Source organism: Eurypyga helias, unplaced genomic scaffold (assembly GCF_000690775.1).
Source record: "Eurypyga helias isolate BGI_N326 unplaced genomic scaffold, ASM69077v1 scaffold41864, whole genome shotgun sequence".
Lineage (NCBI taxonomy): Eukaryota > Metazoa > Chordata > Aves > Eurypygiformes > Eurypygidae > Eurypyga > Eurypyga helias.
The window spans coordinates 26,776-44,125 of record NW_010247651.1 but is presented as its reverse complement, the minus strand read 5'-3'; the positions used below and the strand labels follow the sequence as shown (position 1 = coordinate 44,125).

At 49.7% G+C, this 17,350-nt stretch overlaps 1 protein-coding gene across 1 annotated transcript in view; it reads left to right on the top strand.

Annotated features, from left to right (window-relative positions):
• Positions 1–319: 319 nt before the first annotated feature.
• TPCN1 (two pore segment channel 1) overlaps positions 320–17,350 on the top strand; it is a gene marked incomplete at its 3' end in the record, with an annotated part of 43,566 nt that continues 26,535 nt past the window's right edge. Inside the window, exon 1 of the mRNA XM_010150796.1 lies at positions 320–431. Within this exon, the coding sequence (XP_010149098.1) occupies positions 320–431 (112 nt within the window). The remainder of the gene's footprint in view (positions 432–17,350) is intronic.

Genomic DNA, 17,350 nt, shown 5'->3' with positions numbered 1-17,350 from the left:
GTTTGTCCAGAAGCACTTTCTTGTGCTCCTGTGCCTACTGCAAGCCACACACGGACTGGAGAAGGCAGCCCAGACCCGACTTTTGGAATTTAGCTTTTGCATAAAGTATCCTGCGCTGCTTTTCGAAAGCAAATAACTAGATCCTTGTTTGAACTGTGGTCTCTAGAGATGAGTACACGCACCTTTATATTCTTATGCCTAGAAGGCACCCCTGATGGAAGGCTTTCTGGGGAGAGTTTTTGACATAAGCGTTTCACAAGTGGAACTGAAAAAGCTGTTATTTAAAGTTACTTGGAGTAGGAGCCTCTGAAGGGACAAGATGGCTGTGAGCATGGATGATGACGTTCCCCTCATCCTCACCCTGGATGACAGTGGAAGCAGCACCTCGGCCCCTCTAGATGACCTGGATCGGGAGGAGCTGCCTAACGAAAGTAAGATTGCTCTGTCGTTTCCTGCCCGCTCTGATGGCCTCGCTTATTTTTCTTTTTGCAGTCGCCGCTCTTTCTCGTGCTTGCCAGGACCTGAAACTCTCAGGGCTGTCATTCAGCGTCCCGGCGGCTGCCTGAGAAAATCAGATCAGGAAGTTGCTTATTGTGTTGCCTGTTTACTCGCAGCAGCCGTGTGACACCGAGGGCGGAGGACACTGGATGGACGGGTCCTACCGATGCCGTTCCTAATACGTGTTCTTTGTGGTTTCCACATAATAACCCGTGACCTCGTTGTCCTTAAGCTCAACTCCCCCTTCCTGAATGTTGGCCCAGAGCATCTCCTTTCCTTGGCACTGGCCCACTGTGCCTTACCACTGGCCCAAGCTGTCGGGTGCAGCAGCTGCAATTATGTCATTTAGCATTTTCCTGGCACCGTAAAGCATCCATCCTTTGCAACTGTTGTTTTGCCCATTTCTAGTTTACGCTCTGATTTTTGCAATAAGAAAAGTGATATGTGGTGATAAATCCCTTTAACATCTTCATAGTATCCTTACCAAAGAACCTGGAGTACTTCCAGGCAATATATTCACGCTCCCGCTAGCCCCAGGTGTTCGGTGGGGCAGAGCCAGCCTGGGAGCGTTGGGAGGGAGAAGGCAGAACCCACCATCTCTTGGAAGCACTGCTTTCTCCTCAGTAAAGCTGTCGCCCCGCAGGAGGTGAGCCGGGGCCAGCAGCTGCGTTTGAGCCTGATCAGTGAGTCTCTGGTTTGTGTTGCACCTCACTGAATGTGTTTGGGCAGTTTTGTTCGACACATCCCTTTTGACTTCCAGTTGACATTGCAGGTGGCTGCACAACTCCTGGGAGCCTATTCAAGCCCTTGCTGCCACAAGCTCAACATTTGTAAGAAATAAACAGCCTCCTGGTCTAGCAATCACTTCTTCCTACGTTATACCTCTATTCCATGCTGCCTCTGTGGCTCCGATTTGATTTTTCTCTTGCAGTCATGTGGGTTCTCTAAATTTTCTCCTTCTGTGACTTCCTGAGCCAGTATCTAGTTTCTGACAATCAGATTCCTCCTCCCCCACCCCTGCAATACACATCCCTGACTGAATCCCGTTCTCTAAGTTCTGTTGCTCCATGGCATCTGCTCTGTTGAGTCTGTTTGTCTTTTAAAGTTTAGCTCTCTATTTTTAAGTTAAATGGAGAGAGAATGCTTCCTCTCCCCCGGTGTATTTATAGGCTTTCTCGTGACTAATCACTCTTCTCTCATCTTTCTCTTCTACCCACCTCCCATCCCTTTCAAGAAGTTGCGTGTTTATCAGTTGGTTAAAGCCAACACGACTGTGTTAAAGCACAAGCACGAGAACGAACATATTAAGAAAATATTCCACAATCTGCTTCCCTTAAAATGCAGGGAAACTGTTTAGAGACTAATTTTATGCTGCTTAAAAGATCGCTGTGTGGTTTTCGAGAATTCATTTCTCGGAATTCTTCGAATGAAGCATCTTTGGGTATTGAAGAACCGTTATTTTGCTCTATGTTGTAATCGCTGTTGAAGTTGCATTTGCTGAAAGAATATAAAGCTTATTCCACGCAAGTGATGCGGGGTGATGCGAAGCCCTCTGAAGTCAGAGGGTGCTGCGAGCTGAAAGATGAGAAGGGGAAGGCTGGCGTAAACAACTTGAAAGGCGCGTTTATCTCCGAGAAGCGGGAAGCTTAAATCGGCGAGTGAGCAGCCTAACGGCAGCGCTCACAAAAGGGAGCGTGTTGACAAAGCAGAACGTGTGGCCCTGCTTTCCTCTGCCTGCACAGAAAATCAGCTGCGAAATGCAGGGAGGTTGTGTGTTGAGGAGGCTGTGAGGAGTTCATATGTTTCCCCTCTGCCCTGCCTCCACCTCTCTGCTGAGGACTGAAATGACATTAGCACAACTGTAACTTCACGTTTTTATACAGAGGCCTGTCTTTTTCAGGGAAAAAGGGTATGTGAGAAGCCGTTTTCTGGAGAGGGAGAGCCTGCCAGCACGGTGACGAGGGCGTGGGGACAGGGAAGTTCAGGCTGTTTCCTTCTGCTTTTGCCTTCCTTACACCCAAGGTCTCGCGATTCAGCCGCAGCTTGGAGGAGCAGCTCGCTTGTGACTGTGCCTGTGGACTCCCTGGGGGTTGGTGGCAGGTGAAACACAAAGCTTTCATTGACGTGTTTCTCCAGACACCTGCTGGGTTTGCAGCGGAGGACCCACAGGCCTCTTCCCAGGTAACGCTGCCGGAAAGACAAAGCGGGTCTGACCACCCTTAGGCTAAATCAGGTGTCGTAGCGGTCGAGCGTAATGAAGTTGCACCCCAGTTCTGTGTCAGTGAACCTCCCTAGATGGTAATCCGTGTTCCAGCATGTCCCGGCCGTCTCACCAAGTGCTGTGTATCGGTGTGATTTCAGTACGTCAACTCTCGTGAGGTTTTTTATAAGGAACTTGTGCTTTCTAAAGAAAAATCCTTGATCCGCAATGTAGCTTCGTTACAGTCAGGTCCTCGGATAAGTGAATTTGTAGTTTTGGACCCTTGGTGTTGGAAATGCAGACAGGTTACTGTGGCAAAATAAGTGGTAATGGGGCTTTCTGAAAGGAAGCCTGTTGTAAAGAGAAAGGACTGAAGTGTCAGAGTGTATCCCTTCCCGAACCTTGCAGAAGAGCCCTCTTCTGATGTCTTGGGGTTAGAATAAAAGAAAGCTAAATGAGAAAACTGTGTGGAAAATTACATGCTTAGAGAAAATGTCCAGCTGCAAAAATTAATCTCCCTAATCATACAGCTCTTAAGCGCTTAATGGGAGAAAATACTTGCACGGGGAGGAATATTAACGCGCTGCCTTCCTTGGCTTGTGCTGGGACACACGTCTTCCAGGGAGCTCCCGTTCGCAGCCACAGCAAAAGGTCAGAATCCTGCGAAGTCGATGGGAATTCAGACCCCATATCCAGAAAAATGTGATCTCTGTGGTGCTGATGGTTTCCTGACTACACCAGGGAGTACTGCGGTGCTGGGTAGTTTTTCCTTCAAGCTCCAGCAGCTGCAGGAGACGGAGAGAAGCGCTTTCGTCGCTTGAATCCGCGCTAATTAACGTCATGCTGCCCTTCCCTGGTCCATCTTACCGGAGAGTCCGGGCACTGTACACGCTGATTAAGCTTCCCAGCGCCTGTCTGCGGTGAGTGACCAACTGAATTTCTGCCGAAGGTGAAAATGGGGATGCAATCCTTGCGTGACCTTTCCCAAAATTGTGGGCCAAAACGGTTGAGAAGCAGCTGGGGTTTCGTGGTTTCCAGTCCCTCCGCCAGACTCCCGGGAAGCGTTCGAATGGAGTTCTCGGTCTCAAAGCGCAGGGTGTGTTTGCCATGTACAAAGGCAGCAGGGATAGCCTTGAAACACTAGGACAGTGTCTCTCCTTGAGCTGGTGGGAGCTATAAGTGATAAATGAGTGCACATTGATTTATCCTGTATTAGATCAGATACAAGATTCTCCTTTGCCTCCTGCGTGGAAATTGCTGTAGCCTCAAGTGGAGTTTCAGTGTGTTCAGAGCAGAAAGTACAGCTCAAAATGTTGTACAGGGAACAATATGATATTGTGTGTCTGTTTCTCCCACACAATGGATTATGGCAAGTGGAAGAAGTCATCTTTAAACTCTGGGTTTTTACAAGAAAGCAACTGCTGCTGCTATTGAGGTGAAAATGAATTAGCGTGGGGAGGCGGGGGGAGCAACTGCAACAGCCAAGTGCGATGTTTTCTAGAAGGATGGTTGGAACATGGGATGTTATAACTTCGGATGTTGAGCTTTCAGCTGAGCCTTTGCAATCTTGGTTTCTGCTGCCTGAGGAGTAAATTGCCAGGAAAGCTAGAGCCAGCATGGGAGAAGGAGAGATGCTGACGCTGGTGCCTGTCACTGCTGGGAAGGGCGGATGGGCTAAAGTGCGTAAAGAGGATGAGATTCCCTGTTGGTGAGGCTGGTGGGGGCTGGCCAAGGTGACTTTGCTGAGTGCCAGTGACTGCCCCCGAGACTGCTGGTCGTGCCTCTCAAACAGCGTGTGCTGTGCTTCCAGGCACCACTGGAAGGAGGAACTCTCCCCTGGCCTTGCTCTGCACATCGTTCCCTGATGAAACGTCTGAAAGGGCTTCCAGCAAAGCTGTTCTTTTTGTAACTGGCTGGTGGAAACCCACATAATGTTTCTCAGCGGTCTAATTACAGCATTAATGGATGTTGTATACAACAAACTCAGCTTTTTTTAAAAAAAAAATCATTCACTGACCCGCAGGTAGACTGATGTTTTCAGGGGTGGCCCAGGATTTGGGGCAGTTAATGTTCTTTTGATACATATGAGCCCCCTGGATTTTGATGTGTTTGGTGATCAATGCATCCTGAAGTGATGTCATTCTTTTCTGTGTTGGATCTGGTTCCAGAACACGTTTGTAGCAGCAGTGAAAGTAAACCTGTTCCCGTGGTCCCCAGCTTCGGCTCATCTGGTGAACGAGTCCGGCTCTGCAGACCTCTCTGCCTTCTTCCTACTGCTTCTTCCTGTAGTGCCGGCTGCGGGTGAGAGAGATTTCCAGGAGTAAAACAGGCGTGCGTCTTCTGGTGGGCAGCGGGAGCAGACACGGAAACACCTGACCTCTGGGGACGAGCTGTAGCCATGCGGTCTCCTAGGAGCTGTGCTTCTTGAGGAACCACTTCAGTTGCCATGAAAGCGTTCTGGCCCTGCTACCCTTGAAGGAAAATAGGTGCTTTAAATGTCAGCTGTGTAGTAGATTTAATAAATCCTTCAGGATCTGTAGGTTTTGATCTTGTGTAAAGTAAGGATTACAAAAGATGGATATTTGGGCTTGGGCATTAGTTATGAAATGCTGTAGCTAATTGGTGTGAAGAAATACGGAGCGAGGGAACAAGCAAACACTTGCAATGGACCTGGCAGGTCCTAAGATCTCTGACGGCCAGGCCCTTAAATAGCCTTTTGGGTTATCTGGTGGCTTTCCCGGATGCTGCGCAGGGCATTTTCTCGCCTCATGGCTCCTGGTTCTACCCATTTGCCTTTAATTAGTTCCAGCAGCGCTGCTTCCACTGCCGCGCTCAGAGGTGAAGCCTGGCCGGAGCACAGGACTGGGATCTCCTTTTGGGAAGCAGTCTAGTGCTGCTGAAGCTGCTGCTCCTCTGCCTGGGGTGAGTCGGTTCACGTCCCCGTGGTTAACACGTCTGCAGGGCACGGGTTACACCTTTGCTGGAGATGGACAGGTAGGCTTCCTTCGTTATAAAGAGGTGCTGCTTTGCATTGCTGCCCGTAATTTCTTTTTTATTAGCACGTACCTGCTTAAAATTTATAGAGAGGCACCTTTTTTTCTGGAGCACTGGTGGTAGTTCAGTGCTGGATTGTTGTTTATGCCTCCAAAAGTCTCATTTCTCCGACCTAACAGCCTTGAATTTTGCAACTTCTGCCAGTGCTCCTCTAATCCTTTCCTGGCCTAGATGATTTATAATGAATGTTTTAAGCAAGCAAAGCGAAGCAAAACTGCCTCTGAGATGAGTGAGGGGTGAAAATCTTGGAAAGGGTAACGAACACCCAAAACCTAAGGAGATTATTGTTTTCTCCTTCAGCACAATTCGTTTCCCTGGGTGATGAGCTCTGTGAACTCAGAGGAAGGAGGTAAACACACTGCTTTTTAGGAGATGTTGGCTGTCTTTTGATACGATGTTAGAAGTAGTGGAAAATGTGTTTCTGCCCTTAAGTTCCAGATGCATCATCCTCTGGAATCTCATTTATCCTGAGAATTCAGGTTTTAAGGCAGGATCGACTGCCTTTGGCTGCGCTTAAATACTGGCTGTTATGAGAGGGTAGAGCCGGTACCTTTGATTCCAGAGAAGCAGCACTGTGTTATCCGGAGCTCACAAAAGCGTTTGTATTGAGACATTCTTAACGTGACTCTGTAAACGTGGTACCTATAGAAGAAAACCCACAGGCAGAGTAAAGTACCAGGAGGTATTGCGGGGGCGGCAGTTATCTTGTGTGGGTTTCCGAGCCTGCCTTGTTTTCTTAGCCCCGCGGGAGATCAGTTTGCACAATGCACACATTGTGTGTTGCACAGTAGGATGCTTTGTCAAACCGAATCTCTGCACTGTTGACTCTTTCACGCGGTAAAAAAAAGAAAAAAAATTCCTAGTGATTTCGTGTTGAATGCCCCATGCTGTTCAAATCTGAGCGAGTAAAAGCATATACAAGGTAAAGAAGACTTGGGTTAGTGTTCCATTATCATGGAGTCAAATGGTTCTTTCTCCTTTGTCATCTCTGGGTGGATATAATCTTTCACGCGCTCACTGTAAGTTAGGGAGGGTGCTGCAGCGAGGGCTGGGGGCTCTGGAAGCTTCTTCTCGCTCCTTTTGTGCAGATGGGAGTAATGACCTTGAGGCAGGCAACCCGTTCCCTTGGTGTGTCTCTTCCCCAGTGCACAGCTCCCATCTTTTCGGTGTGCAAGCGGGAGAAGGAGCCAGGCTGCGTTTTCTCCCCCAGCTGATCGCTGTAGTTGGGAGATAGAATCATAGAACGGTTTGGGTTGGAAGGGACCTTAAAGATCATCTAGTTCCAACCCCCCTGCCATGGGCAGGGACACCTTCCACTAGACCAGGTTGCTCCAAGCCTCATCCAGCCTGGCCTTGGACACTTCCAGGGGGGGGCCATCCACAGCTTCTCTGGGCAACCTGTTCCAGTGCCTCACCCCCCCCTCTGGGAAGAATTTCTTCCTGATATCTAATCTAAACCTCCCTGATTTCAATTTGTACCCATTACCCCTTGTCCTGTCACTACAGGCTCTTGTAAAAAGATGCCAGGGTGGGGGCACGTGCTATGGCATCGGGGGGGGGGCTCCGCTTTTCGAACAGGTGGTCCCGGAACTATAAAAGTTATTAAGGAGTCTGAAAGTGTTCAAGCTGCAATTTTCAATCGATGACTTTCCAGCTCGAACCGGTCACTCCTCAGCCACCGCAGCTGACTTGGGAACATTTGGCTCAGGAAGCGGAACAACAGTTGGAAACAAATAGCGATTAGTTTTTCATGGCTTCCCAGGGAACGCATCAGTTTGTTAGTTTTTCCTCTCATTTTTGTGATTCCTGTGGATTTTTAAGGCACTGTAGATGCAGGATGTTCAGTTTAGCCAAGCTTGCTTACTGGCAGATTAAAATGAGCAAAGGCTGAGCACGCTGAGTTCACTCATCATAACCAATATGATGCTTCTCAGAACTTCCTTTGCCCTTGGTATCTTCACCGAGGAATCCTGCCTGCTGCCGTCAGCCCCCCTGCGTTGAAATCCCATTTTACCCATTTGAATGCTGTAAGAAGTGCTGTATAAACTAAACAGGAGCATCTGTGAAGTGGTTAGAGTTGTTGTTGATTGCCTTTTCCTTATTGCCTTCAGGGGATTTAAGCTTGAATTTGCTGGAAGTAGAATTTATGAGCCAGAACACTCCATTTCTGATCCTTAAGCTGGGAAAAGCGCGGTGAATTTGATAGGTCTTTCTCTTGCCTCTGACCTCTCTGGCTTTTGAGCTGGACCTCGCAGGGCTCTCCCTGTGTCTGCAGCGTCGTGGATGTTGAGAAGATGCCTCATCTGTACACGACTGCTTTCTTTAGGGAGCAGCTTTAGGATTTCATCCATCTGCTCCTAGCCAGCAGTCCGGCGGGAAGCTTGTGCACCTGTACCGCTGGTCTCTTCGTTGGGGAGCGAGGGAGGCAGGAGAGGGGGGGGTGTCGGTATGCGGAAAGATCCCGAGGATGGCACGAGCAGAGCGCTGTGACTTGAATCAAAGCTTGTATCCAGTGCTGCTTTTATAATCATGGTCTGGTGGGATCCGTTTGGAACACAAGGCTTTTCTTTTCCTGCGTACTTGAGGGAATAAAATTTAGGGTGTATCTCTGGGCACAGCCGTGTTAAACCCCGTGATTTTCTGGGGCTGGACACCTTAGCTACTCTCTTGAGTTTGCCGTGTGACTGCCCAGCACATGCTTGTGCATCTGTATTGTCGTCTGGGAACGTCTGATCATCTCTATTTTATTCCAACTATCACTTTTTTCCTGAGAACACTCCCTATCCTCAATGGATTTGGGAAAGCTTATTGTACAAAAGTAATGTAGCCTGGTGAAGGATTTCACTCGAATGCACAAATACGTTCCTGCCCTTCGTTAACTAAATGAAGACATGCCTGTAGAATTAAGACTGAGCGATTAATCCTGCGAGCAGGAGCGTTAAAACCTCCCCAGGGTCAGATTGTGCTGGGGAGTTGGCTGTCATTTGCAGTACAGTCCGAGGTGGGAGGAGGAAGGAAGGGATGCCATCCCCTACAGCTCCTGCTCCTCTGGCCGTAGGCGTGGGGCTCCAGAGGCAGAGTGGAAGGGCAGATGTTGCCACTCGCAGGTATTTCCATGCCCTGTCCCTTTTCCCATGGCACTCCCCTGGCTGGAGGGGATCTGTGCGTGGTGAGAGGCACAGGGCCTGTGGTGTAACGCATCGTGCTGTGTTCCTACAAGACGAAACAGTGGTCTCCGGCTGGTTATTCGGTTAGCTCGGTGTGGTGAGCCACTGCAGAAATAGGAAAACGCTTCTGCGCGTTGCCCAGTTGCTTGTTTTCCATGGTGCGGGGGGGAGCGTCGTTTCTCCAGGCTGCTGAGCACACCGGGAGTACTGGAAGTGTGATTGCAGGGAGGAACACTTGCCGAGACTGGCTTGCTCCGTGGCTCTGCCGTGCTACCTGCATGGAGTATGCCACACTCTGCTTTTACACACTGCTGGCAGGGGTACGCAGGTGACCGCTTCGGTCCTGCCCTGTAAGGAAGTGCTCACAAGCGACTCGCTACGGAGAGTTTTGGCATCGGGGTCACGGGGGAGGTGACCGAGGCAAAGCAGCTTCCTTTCAGATACAAGGCCGGTGGCAGGACCTTATCTCTGGTGGTTGTGAAAGGGAAGGCTTTGAGACATTGAGAATTGTTCGTATGGTTTTAGAGAAAACAGATGCGTACAAAATGGGAATGCTAATGGAGAGGCAGTGAAAGTGTTGCCCAGGGAAGCTGTGGATGCCCCATCCCTGGGAGTGTCCAAGGCCAGGCTGGATGAGGCTTGGAACAACCTGGTCTAGTGGAAGATGTCCCTGCCCATGGCAGGGGGGGCAAAACTGGATGGGCTTTAAGGTCCCTTCCAACCCAAACCGTTCTGTGATTCTATGAAAAGGCAGTGCCGACACGCTTGTGCTGGCCAAGGTGACATCAGCTGCTTGACTCTAGCAAACCAGGAAATAGAAACTGGGAATGGAGGAAAATCACACCGAGAAATGTTGCCAGCGGTGTTAGAGGTGATCTAAAGGAACTGGGGAATAAAAAGACACGTTAAGTGATACCAACCTGTTGGGAATTCCAGGTTGAACACTGGCCAGTGACATTATGGAGAAGCACAAGAAGTACCCTGTGTATTCTGTATTTGCTGAAAAGCCACATGGCCTGGTCATCATATTCTTGCAGTAAGATAATAGTGGTTAAACAGGCGATTCTAAAGGTAAGCATTTAAAAACAGCAGATGACTCTTTATTTTTCCTGAAGGCTGCAGCTGAGTCAGTTTGAATGTTCCTGTGATAGAGACTTTCTTCCAGCCCCAAAAGGTATTTTGCACCAGGCACGATTGCAGGCCTGGAAACGAGGTTTCTGGGCAAAACAATGGTAAACCAGCAGTAGCTCTTTTAAAACCTGGAATTTAACGGACATTTTTTGATGTCAGTCACTGTGGATTTATGAAAATGTGTGTGTCGTGAACCTGAAGTCACGCACTGACTTACTTTGTGAGGTTACAAGATAGACTTGACGGTGTTTTGAGAAGGTATTTGTTTTGGCACCCATGCAGCGTTTCGGTTGCGGGAGCGAACAGTACGAATCAGCACCGTGCAGCGAACAGCTCTGCGAACTGGCTGATGGACGGGTCTCAAAATCCAGCTGGGTATTGGGACTGGTTAGCGAATAGGTACGTTATTAGCAGAGACTGTCTCGGGGTGAGAGTTTGTCCCTGTGCCAGCTCCAACCTTTCCGATCTGGAACGAAAACCGAAAAAGGCAGGAGTTTGTGAGCAAGTCGGGAGATGCCATAGTGAGACAGGACTTGGTAAGGGTGAGGAGGGGGGCTTAGCGATGAGAACTACCTAGTGAGACAGACACGGGCAAGCTGCCTGCGTGTTGCTGTCACCAGCTGTAGGGTCGTGTGTCTGCAGGGGTGGAGAGGGCTGCCTTGGCGAGCGGAGAGGCTGAGCCGGGTGCTTTCATGAGCAACTGAGCTGAAAGTGAGCATGTGGGACACTTGTCCTGTGAGACAGCACATGTATTCCTTGGTCCTTCCAATACCAATAATGATTAGGGTGGGGAGGTGATGTTACCGCCCGTGCTGGCTCTACAGAATCAACGTGTTCATGCTTGGTGTGTTTCTAGTGCCTTGCTCCAGCTCATCCCAGATGCAAAAGGCTTGAAGGCAGCTTCAGTAATGGGGTAACAGTGGAATTGTGGCTGTTGGTTGAAGCTGGGGAAATTCAAACAAGGAGTAAGGCACGTATTTGGCAGTGTGGTTAATGTCTGGAACAGCTTTGTAAGAGTTGGAGAGGGTTCTGCAGTGAGGGGAGACGCTTGAAGTCAAAATTGCCCATCTTCTGAAGATATGGCTCTGCACAGGGACTGTGAAGTAAGGACCAGTTGAGGGAAAGCCCGCAGGCAGCTGGTTTGCAGATGTCAGTCTAATGCTTTAACTCCTTCCTTCCTCTCCAGCAGTTAGATGTAACCTCTTTGGCTCCTGCCAGCAGCGGTTTCCACCAAACGAGCAGAAGCCTCTGTTTTTCTCAATGGAGAGCAGTTACTCAGCACTGGAGGCTGAGGTTCTCCCCATTCATTCACAGGCATCTTCCTCTGAAGTTGGCAGCTTCCCTTTCCTGACTGAGAACACAATGACGAGGCAGCGGAGATGTGGTAGTGTTGTGTTTCAAAAGAACCGGTGCCGCCGCGTCGTGTTCTGACACCACAAAACACGGTTACATACCTCTCCCTCCTGTGCCGTTGCAAATAACCTCCCTTGGTCTCAGCCTGTCTGGTAAAACAGTAGAGTTCTGCCATAGAATTGTTATTTAACATAATTTATCTCATTTTCTTGCTGTCCCTCTCCCTTTAGGGCAGGAAGGTTGGTATTACTGCCTACTCCCTCCTAGTCCTGCTCCAGCGCTGGGTGGCCATGCCGGAGGTTTGTTGCCCAAGCTACTCCTGGTTTCTCACATAAGGGAAGTGCTTCCTCTCTGCTTCCCACTGCCAACTTTGCGACTTCCCCGGAGAGCCGCTGGCGGCTGGAACTGGCAGCCGGGCCTGGCAGCGCACTGCTTTCGTTAAAAAGGCCAGATTGCAGCTTAATCAAATATCTTTCCAAACTGCGGCAGGAAAATCCAAAGGCTCTGCTTTGGAGAATTGAAATGAGGAATGTGCTCTTAAAATGCTGACGTTGTGCTACCGATGCTACAGCAGATCTTTAACATGTTAAAACCATAAGGCATTGGCTTCCCTTTTGGGAACAAAAAGAGGAAATTCCTTCATGTAACAGGATGTGTTAAAGAAACGCCAGATCTGAGGGACTCTGATACTGTCTTTTTCCCTTTCTGTTACTTCCTCAAAAACTACGGATTATAAATGTCTGTGTGTGTATTTCATGTCAGGGCTCTCATGAGCCATACCCTTAGGCAGAGCTTGTCTCTTTTTTTTCTGTTTGGTGCAGCAAAAACTTTATTATTTCCCATTGTTTTTTCCATTCAAAATGAGTTCTTTTACAGAGCCGCCCAACGGCTTGAATATTTCGTTCCAGTTACAAAATAATTTTATCTCTGTGTCTATAAAGCCTGTGTTACTGTGATATGATCAGGCTGACAGGATTATGGAGCTACGAAAAGAATGGGTGATGTAAGCTGGTAGGTGACCCTTCTGTTGTGGCTGTGACTTCTCCTTTGTGTGGTATGGAGGCTCATTCCTTAAGGTCAGAAAGAAATGAAACCAGCAGCAATTTGGTTTAACACACAAGCGAGATTCTTAATTATGTTTTCCTAGCTCAACCTTTGCTTTTATGTGTGTTTTGCTGATTAAAAATGCTTTGGTTTTGACTTTGCAGTTATGCTAAGAAGCAGGTACTCCTGTGTTACGCAGTCTTGGATTGTGGGAATGCCTGGATCCGGCTTTCCTCACAGTATTTCATGGACTTTCTCATGCAGGAGGATTTAGTCACACATCTGTCGGAACACAGCTCTGTGGGAGAGGGCTTAGGCACATGGTTTGCATGAGGCTGGGAGGCGATGTGGCTGAGAAGCAAGAGCCAGCGGGGTAGGTGACATCGTCTTTAGGATGCAACCCTGTGCATTGAGGAGGTTCCGCCTCTGTTTCACTGCTGACCGCTGCAGCGGCTTTTGGGCTGCGTGGTCTGGCAGACTGGTGAGCTATGGAGGCTTTTAGGTCAGGGCAAAGTGGCCTTGGAGGGTGACAAAGCATCCACAAGTTCATCTTCAGCTGCTGAAGCCTCTCGCTAACCTGGTTGTGGGTCCCAAACATCCCGGAGCAGAAGGATCTGTCCCTCTGCCTCTTGCTGCTACACATTCAGGAGTGAAAATTGTCCAGCAATCAAACATTTTCTGGTCAGGACTTCTCACATAACATTGCAAGAGGAAGGAAATCAAGTCCCAGGGTCAGGGTTGAGACCAAAGGAGAGCAGGTGCCCCATGAAGAGACGAGGTGGTAGACTGCACAGATGAGGATCTCCAGCCAACGGCCTTGGCTGATGTAGATAGGTAAAATTCTCATCCCCGTTTTCTTAGGAGCCTTTTACTACTTTTTTCTTCCTTACAAATGTCTTTTTTTGTCCCCAGCAGGATGGTGCAGGAAGTAAGTGTCCGAGTGAATCACCATAGCTCATGCCCCCTTCCCAATGGTTAGCGAGCCGCAGTTCGAACAGTTAACTGCATCCTGGTTCTGACCCTCTGCGAGCAGGAGCTCACTGGAAGCACGGCTGCTGCTGAGGCAGAACAATTTCCTGCCATGCTTTAGCTCTTCTGTCGCTGTGTTTAGCTTGTGCATCAGGGTTTTTACATGTGGGAGTGCAGATGTTAGCAAGGAGGCGGTGGTCCTCTAATTAAACAACACAGGGCTTCGGTTGTCTCCGGTAGAAGAAGATAGGCAGCGCGATCGGTAAGAGGCAATAATACCGAAAAAGCGCCTTACCATGCTGAGGGACATCTGCTCATACTTCGTGTGGATTCAGCTCCCTGCGGCGTGGTGGATGATGGCATGAAGTCAGCTCGTGTCAATGCTGTAGGAACGCGCGGATCCTCGAATAAAGGCGAGGGCGGGAGGCTCGCGCACCAAGAGGAAGCGGCAACATCCATATTTTCTTAAAAAAAGTTCTGTGTCAGATAGGAAGCTGAAGTGACTTTATTTGTCGAGCTTCACAGCGAGTGCTGTGAGAATTTAGTAAGACAAAGAGCCCTGAGGCCTTTGCATATGTTTCTGCTGTGCCGTTGTCTCTAAGGAAGAGCATGACTCCGCGATGCTGACTTGAAATACTCACCAGTATATTATTTCTCTCGCAACAGAAGGCCTTGGCACTGCACGCTGTTGGAGATGGCCTGTTTTTCCTAGGCAACAGATAGTAAATTGTTCAGACTTCCTCACGGCTGTTAAATTCCTTCCCATAACATCCCCTGAAAGCAGGACGTGTGCTGGGATATTTGGGGCAGCAAAGAGCAATCCTGCAACGCTCCTGTTGGCACAGCGCTGAACGGGCGGGCGGGCAGCGATTTCACTCTCTGTCTCTCTCTCACCTCCAAGATGCGTGGCCAAGTGCCAAACCAGCTGTGCTTTCCAGGCGGCTTCCAGCTTTTTTTCTCCCGGGTAGGTGAGTCTGGCCTTGAAGAGACAAATGCACGCGTGTGCATGCCTCAGCGCTTGGGAAGAAAAGGAGCCGTTTCTTATCAACCGCATCGGAGCGGGGAGAGAAAATGAGTCCTCGGGAGGTGAAGCTACATGGCATGTAAGCACTCGGAAGCGAAAATGCCATCGTTGGTGCTGGTACAACTCCAACATACTTGACGCTTCAGGATCCTGCTGTTTCCTGGCCAGAGCTGCATCTGGGCTTTCGGGGCTGAAGGTGCCTGTGCAGCTTGTGCCAGAGACAGGTACCCATCTACTTTTGCTTTTTCATGGAGTTGCCTCTTCTGTAGTGGGCACTCCAGGCAGTTCAGATGACTAAGGGTTTGTGGGAGAGAGGAGTGCTGCTGGTTGTTTTTGACAAGGAAATGCCATCCTTTCGCAGCCTCGTTCACCCTCACTGCAGCCGCAGGGAGCAGAGCCACTGAGGGAGCTGGCAGCTTTAGCCAGCACAGGGATTCTGCACAGGGACAGGTTTTGTGCCAGAGGTCAGGAGGCCCAGGAACCCCATGGGACAGCTCTGATGTTCCTGGCATCTGCCTTCTTCCATGGGCATATGCTCGGTGTTGCTGGGTGCCTGGTTATGTCTTTTAAACTGAAATTGTGAGCTCTGTGACTGGCTGAGTTTGGGTAGTTAGATACAAATACACCCAAGATGGATGGTATCCGTCTTGGATGAACTTCCATCTTGAATCAATAACCATCTTGAATAAAATCTTGAAGAAGCAGGTGGTGTGGCAGTGAAGAATGCAGCAAAGCCTGGAAAGAAGCGGGTCCAGTTAAACGGTGCGGCGGTCATTGCGGTGAGGAGCTGCAAGCGTTGAAGCACATCCCGCTTTGTGCCCCCTTCCCGGCTCACAGAGGGCTTGGAGCCTGCCAAGTGGGTCAGGTCAGGTCATGTCTGTGTGGGCTCTTGCAGCAAAGTTGAAAGTGTTGGCTCAACTCCAGGAAGTCACATTAGCCTTGGACAACCTGCACTCCTGGAGGTATGTCCAGCTCCAGTAGGAGAAGACGCTGCTCCCGTGAGAAAACGGAGCTGGCAAGTGTGTTCCCACCTCTTTCCAAAGAAGCGATGACCGTGAGGGTAGGGGTAAACGCAAGGCAGCACTTCTTCCAAGAAAGAAAGGAAGGACAAAGCTGGTACCAGGTTAAATTTCATTAAGGAATCTGGTGGTTAACTGACGATTTGGCCACCTTCTCTGCGGCCCAGTGGCTGGTGCACAGCCGAGTGTTTTATGGGCTGGCACGTCTCCGGTTGCCCGCGACGGTTACTGGCGCTGCCCGCAGCGGCTCGGCCTTTCCCGTCTGCAGGAGGCAACGCCTTGCTTACTTGTCTCTCCTGCTGCTCCATGGGGTGCACCCCCTTGCAGGACCTTGGCACGACAACGTGAGTGAAGCTGTCCTGTCTCTGAAGTCATGTCCGTGGCATTTCTTTTTTTCACCCATCAAGAGAAATACCCGCTTGCACACACAGCTCACAAGTAGCTTACACGCTGCTGTCTTACACGGCCTGCGCACGTGATAAGTAAACAGTATGGATGCAGGATTGATCCGTAAGAATGCTGCTGCGGATTGATGCCACTTATCATGGCTTCCACACGGTTTGCAGGGCTCTGTCGTCGCAGCTACTCGCTAAAATAGCTGCAACTAGCAGCTCCAACGAGCCCTTCCTCAGCCTTCAGGGACAAAGCCCTGCTGAGTCCAGTAGAAGCTTTGGAGCCAGGCGAGGAGCTGCAACGCTATGGAGTGCGTGCTGTCTGGAAAGCCGAACATCTGGCGAACAGGCTGATGAGAGCCAGGCTGGGGGAGCTACGAGGCAAATGTAAGAGCTGCCCTGTAGGGTTTGTTGGTGACGCGTTGTAGGAGGTTGCTAGTTTGTTGGGGTTTTTACATTATGACTATTTATTAAAAAAAATGTGGACGCTGAAGATGGAACAATGAAAGGCCAGATTGACTTCAGTCTGACATAAAACAGCCTGGCTGGGAAGGGTGGTTTCTCCCTGCTTCCCATGAGTGTTTTCTCTCCCTGATTCCCCTCCCAGCTCTGCCCTTGGGAGCCCCTCGGAATGAGGGGAGTTTGTTCGCTCTCCACCACTGGAGAGTTTTTCCTTCCACCAAGCAGGGAATTCGTTTTGCAAAGGGAGAGGTTTGGGCTCAGGAAAGTTTATGCTCCTTCTCTTTCTTTTTTTGTTTTTTATTGTAATGATGACATATGGAAACTATTTACACAGGAGCATGCTCTGCTGCACTGAATGGGAATGCTGGAGTCCCGGCAGTATCGTTCTGGATGCCTTGTGTAAGCAGCCAGCTGGTTTTGCTTTTTTCTTTTTTTTTCTCTTCTCTTTTTTTTTTTTCCCCCCCTCTCTCCCTTTTCAGAGAACGTCTGGGATAAGTTACACAAGTGTGGAAGGAAGCTTTGCCATCTGCGAGCAGCTCAGTTCGTTTACTCTGTCGTGCCCCTCGTACCGTGAACTTCACAAAATACCTCTTTTCTTGTTTTGCCGAGGGGAAAGGCTCCTCGCTGTGAGTAGTCAGCAACTCTGACTCCTTTCCCATTACTTGTTCGTGTTTGCTGGTGAGCAGACTCCGGTACGTGCCAAAATAAGAGAGCATGGCACGGGAAGCCTTGCTTTACCACCACGCTCCTGCTTAAAGCCTCTCTGTCCCGCAGCTAAGCCTGCCACCGACTCGCACTCCGAAACATCCCTGAGACAGCGACAGGGAAACGCTTTCCCTGAAGCCTGAGCCACCTTCCTCCGAGGGGAGGGGAGAAAACGCTCAGTTCTGCAGAGAGCAGAGGAAAATCGTTTGCGTGTAGCTTTCCCCTGAGGAAGCTGCAAAATTGAGGATCAGCTTTCGGAGGGGAGAGAGGGAGGAACTTCAGATCTGCCTTGCCTCCCTCTCCCCCAGTCCACACGCCAGCGTGCCCGCTTC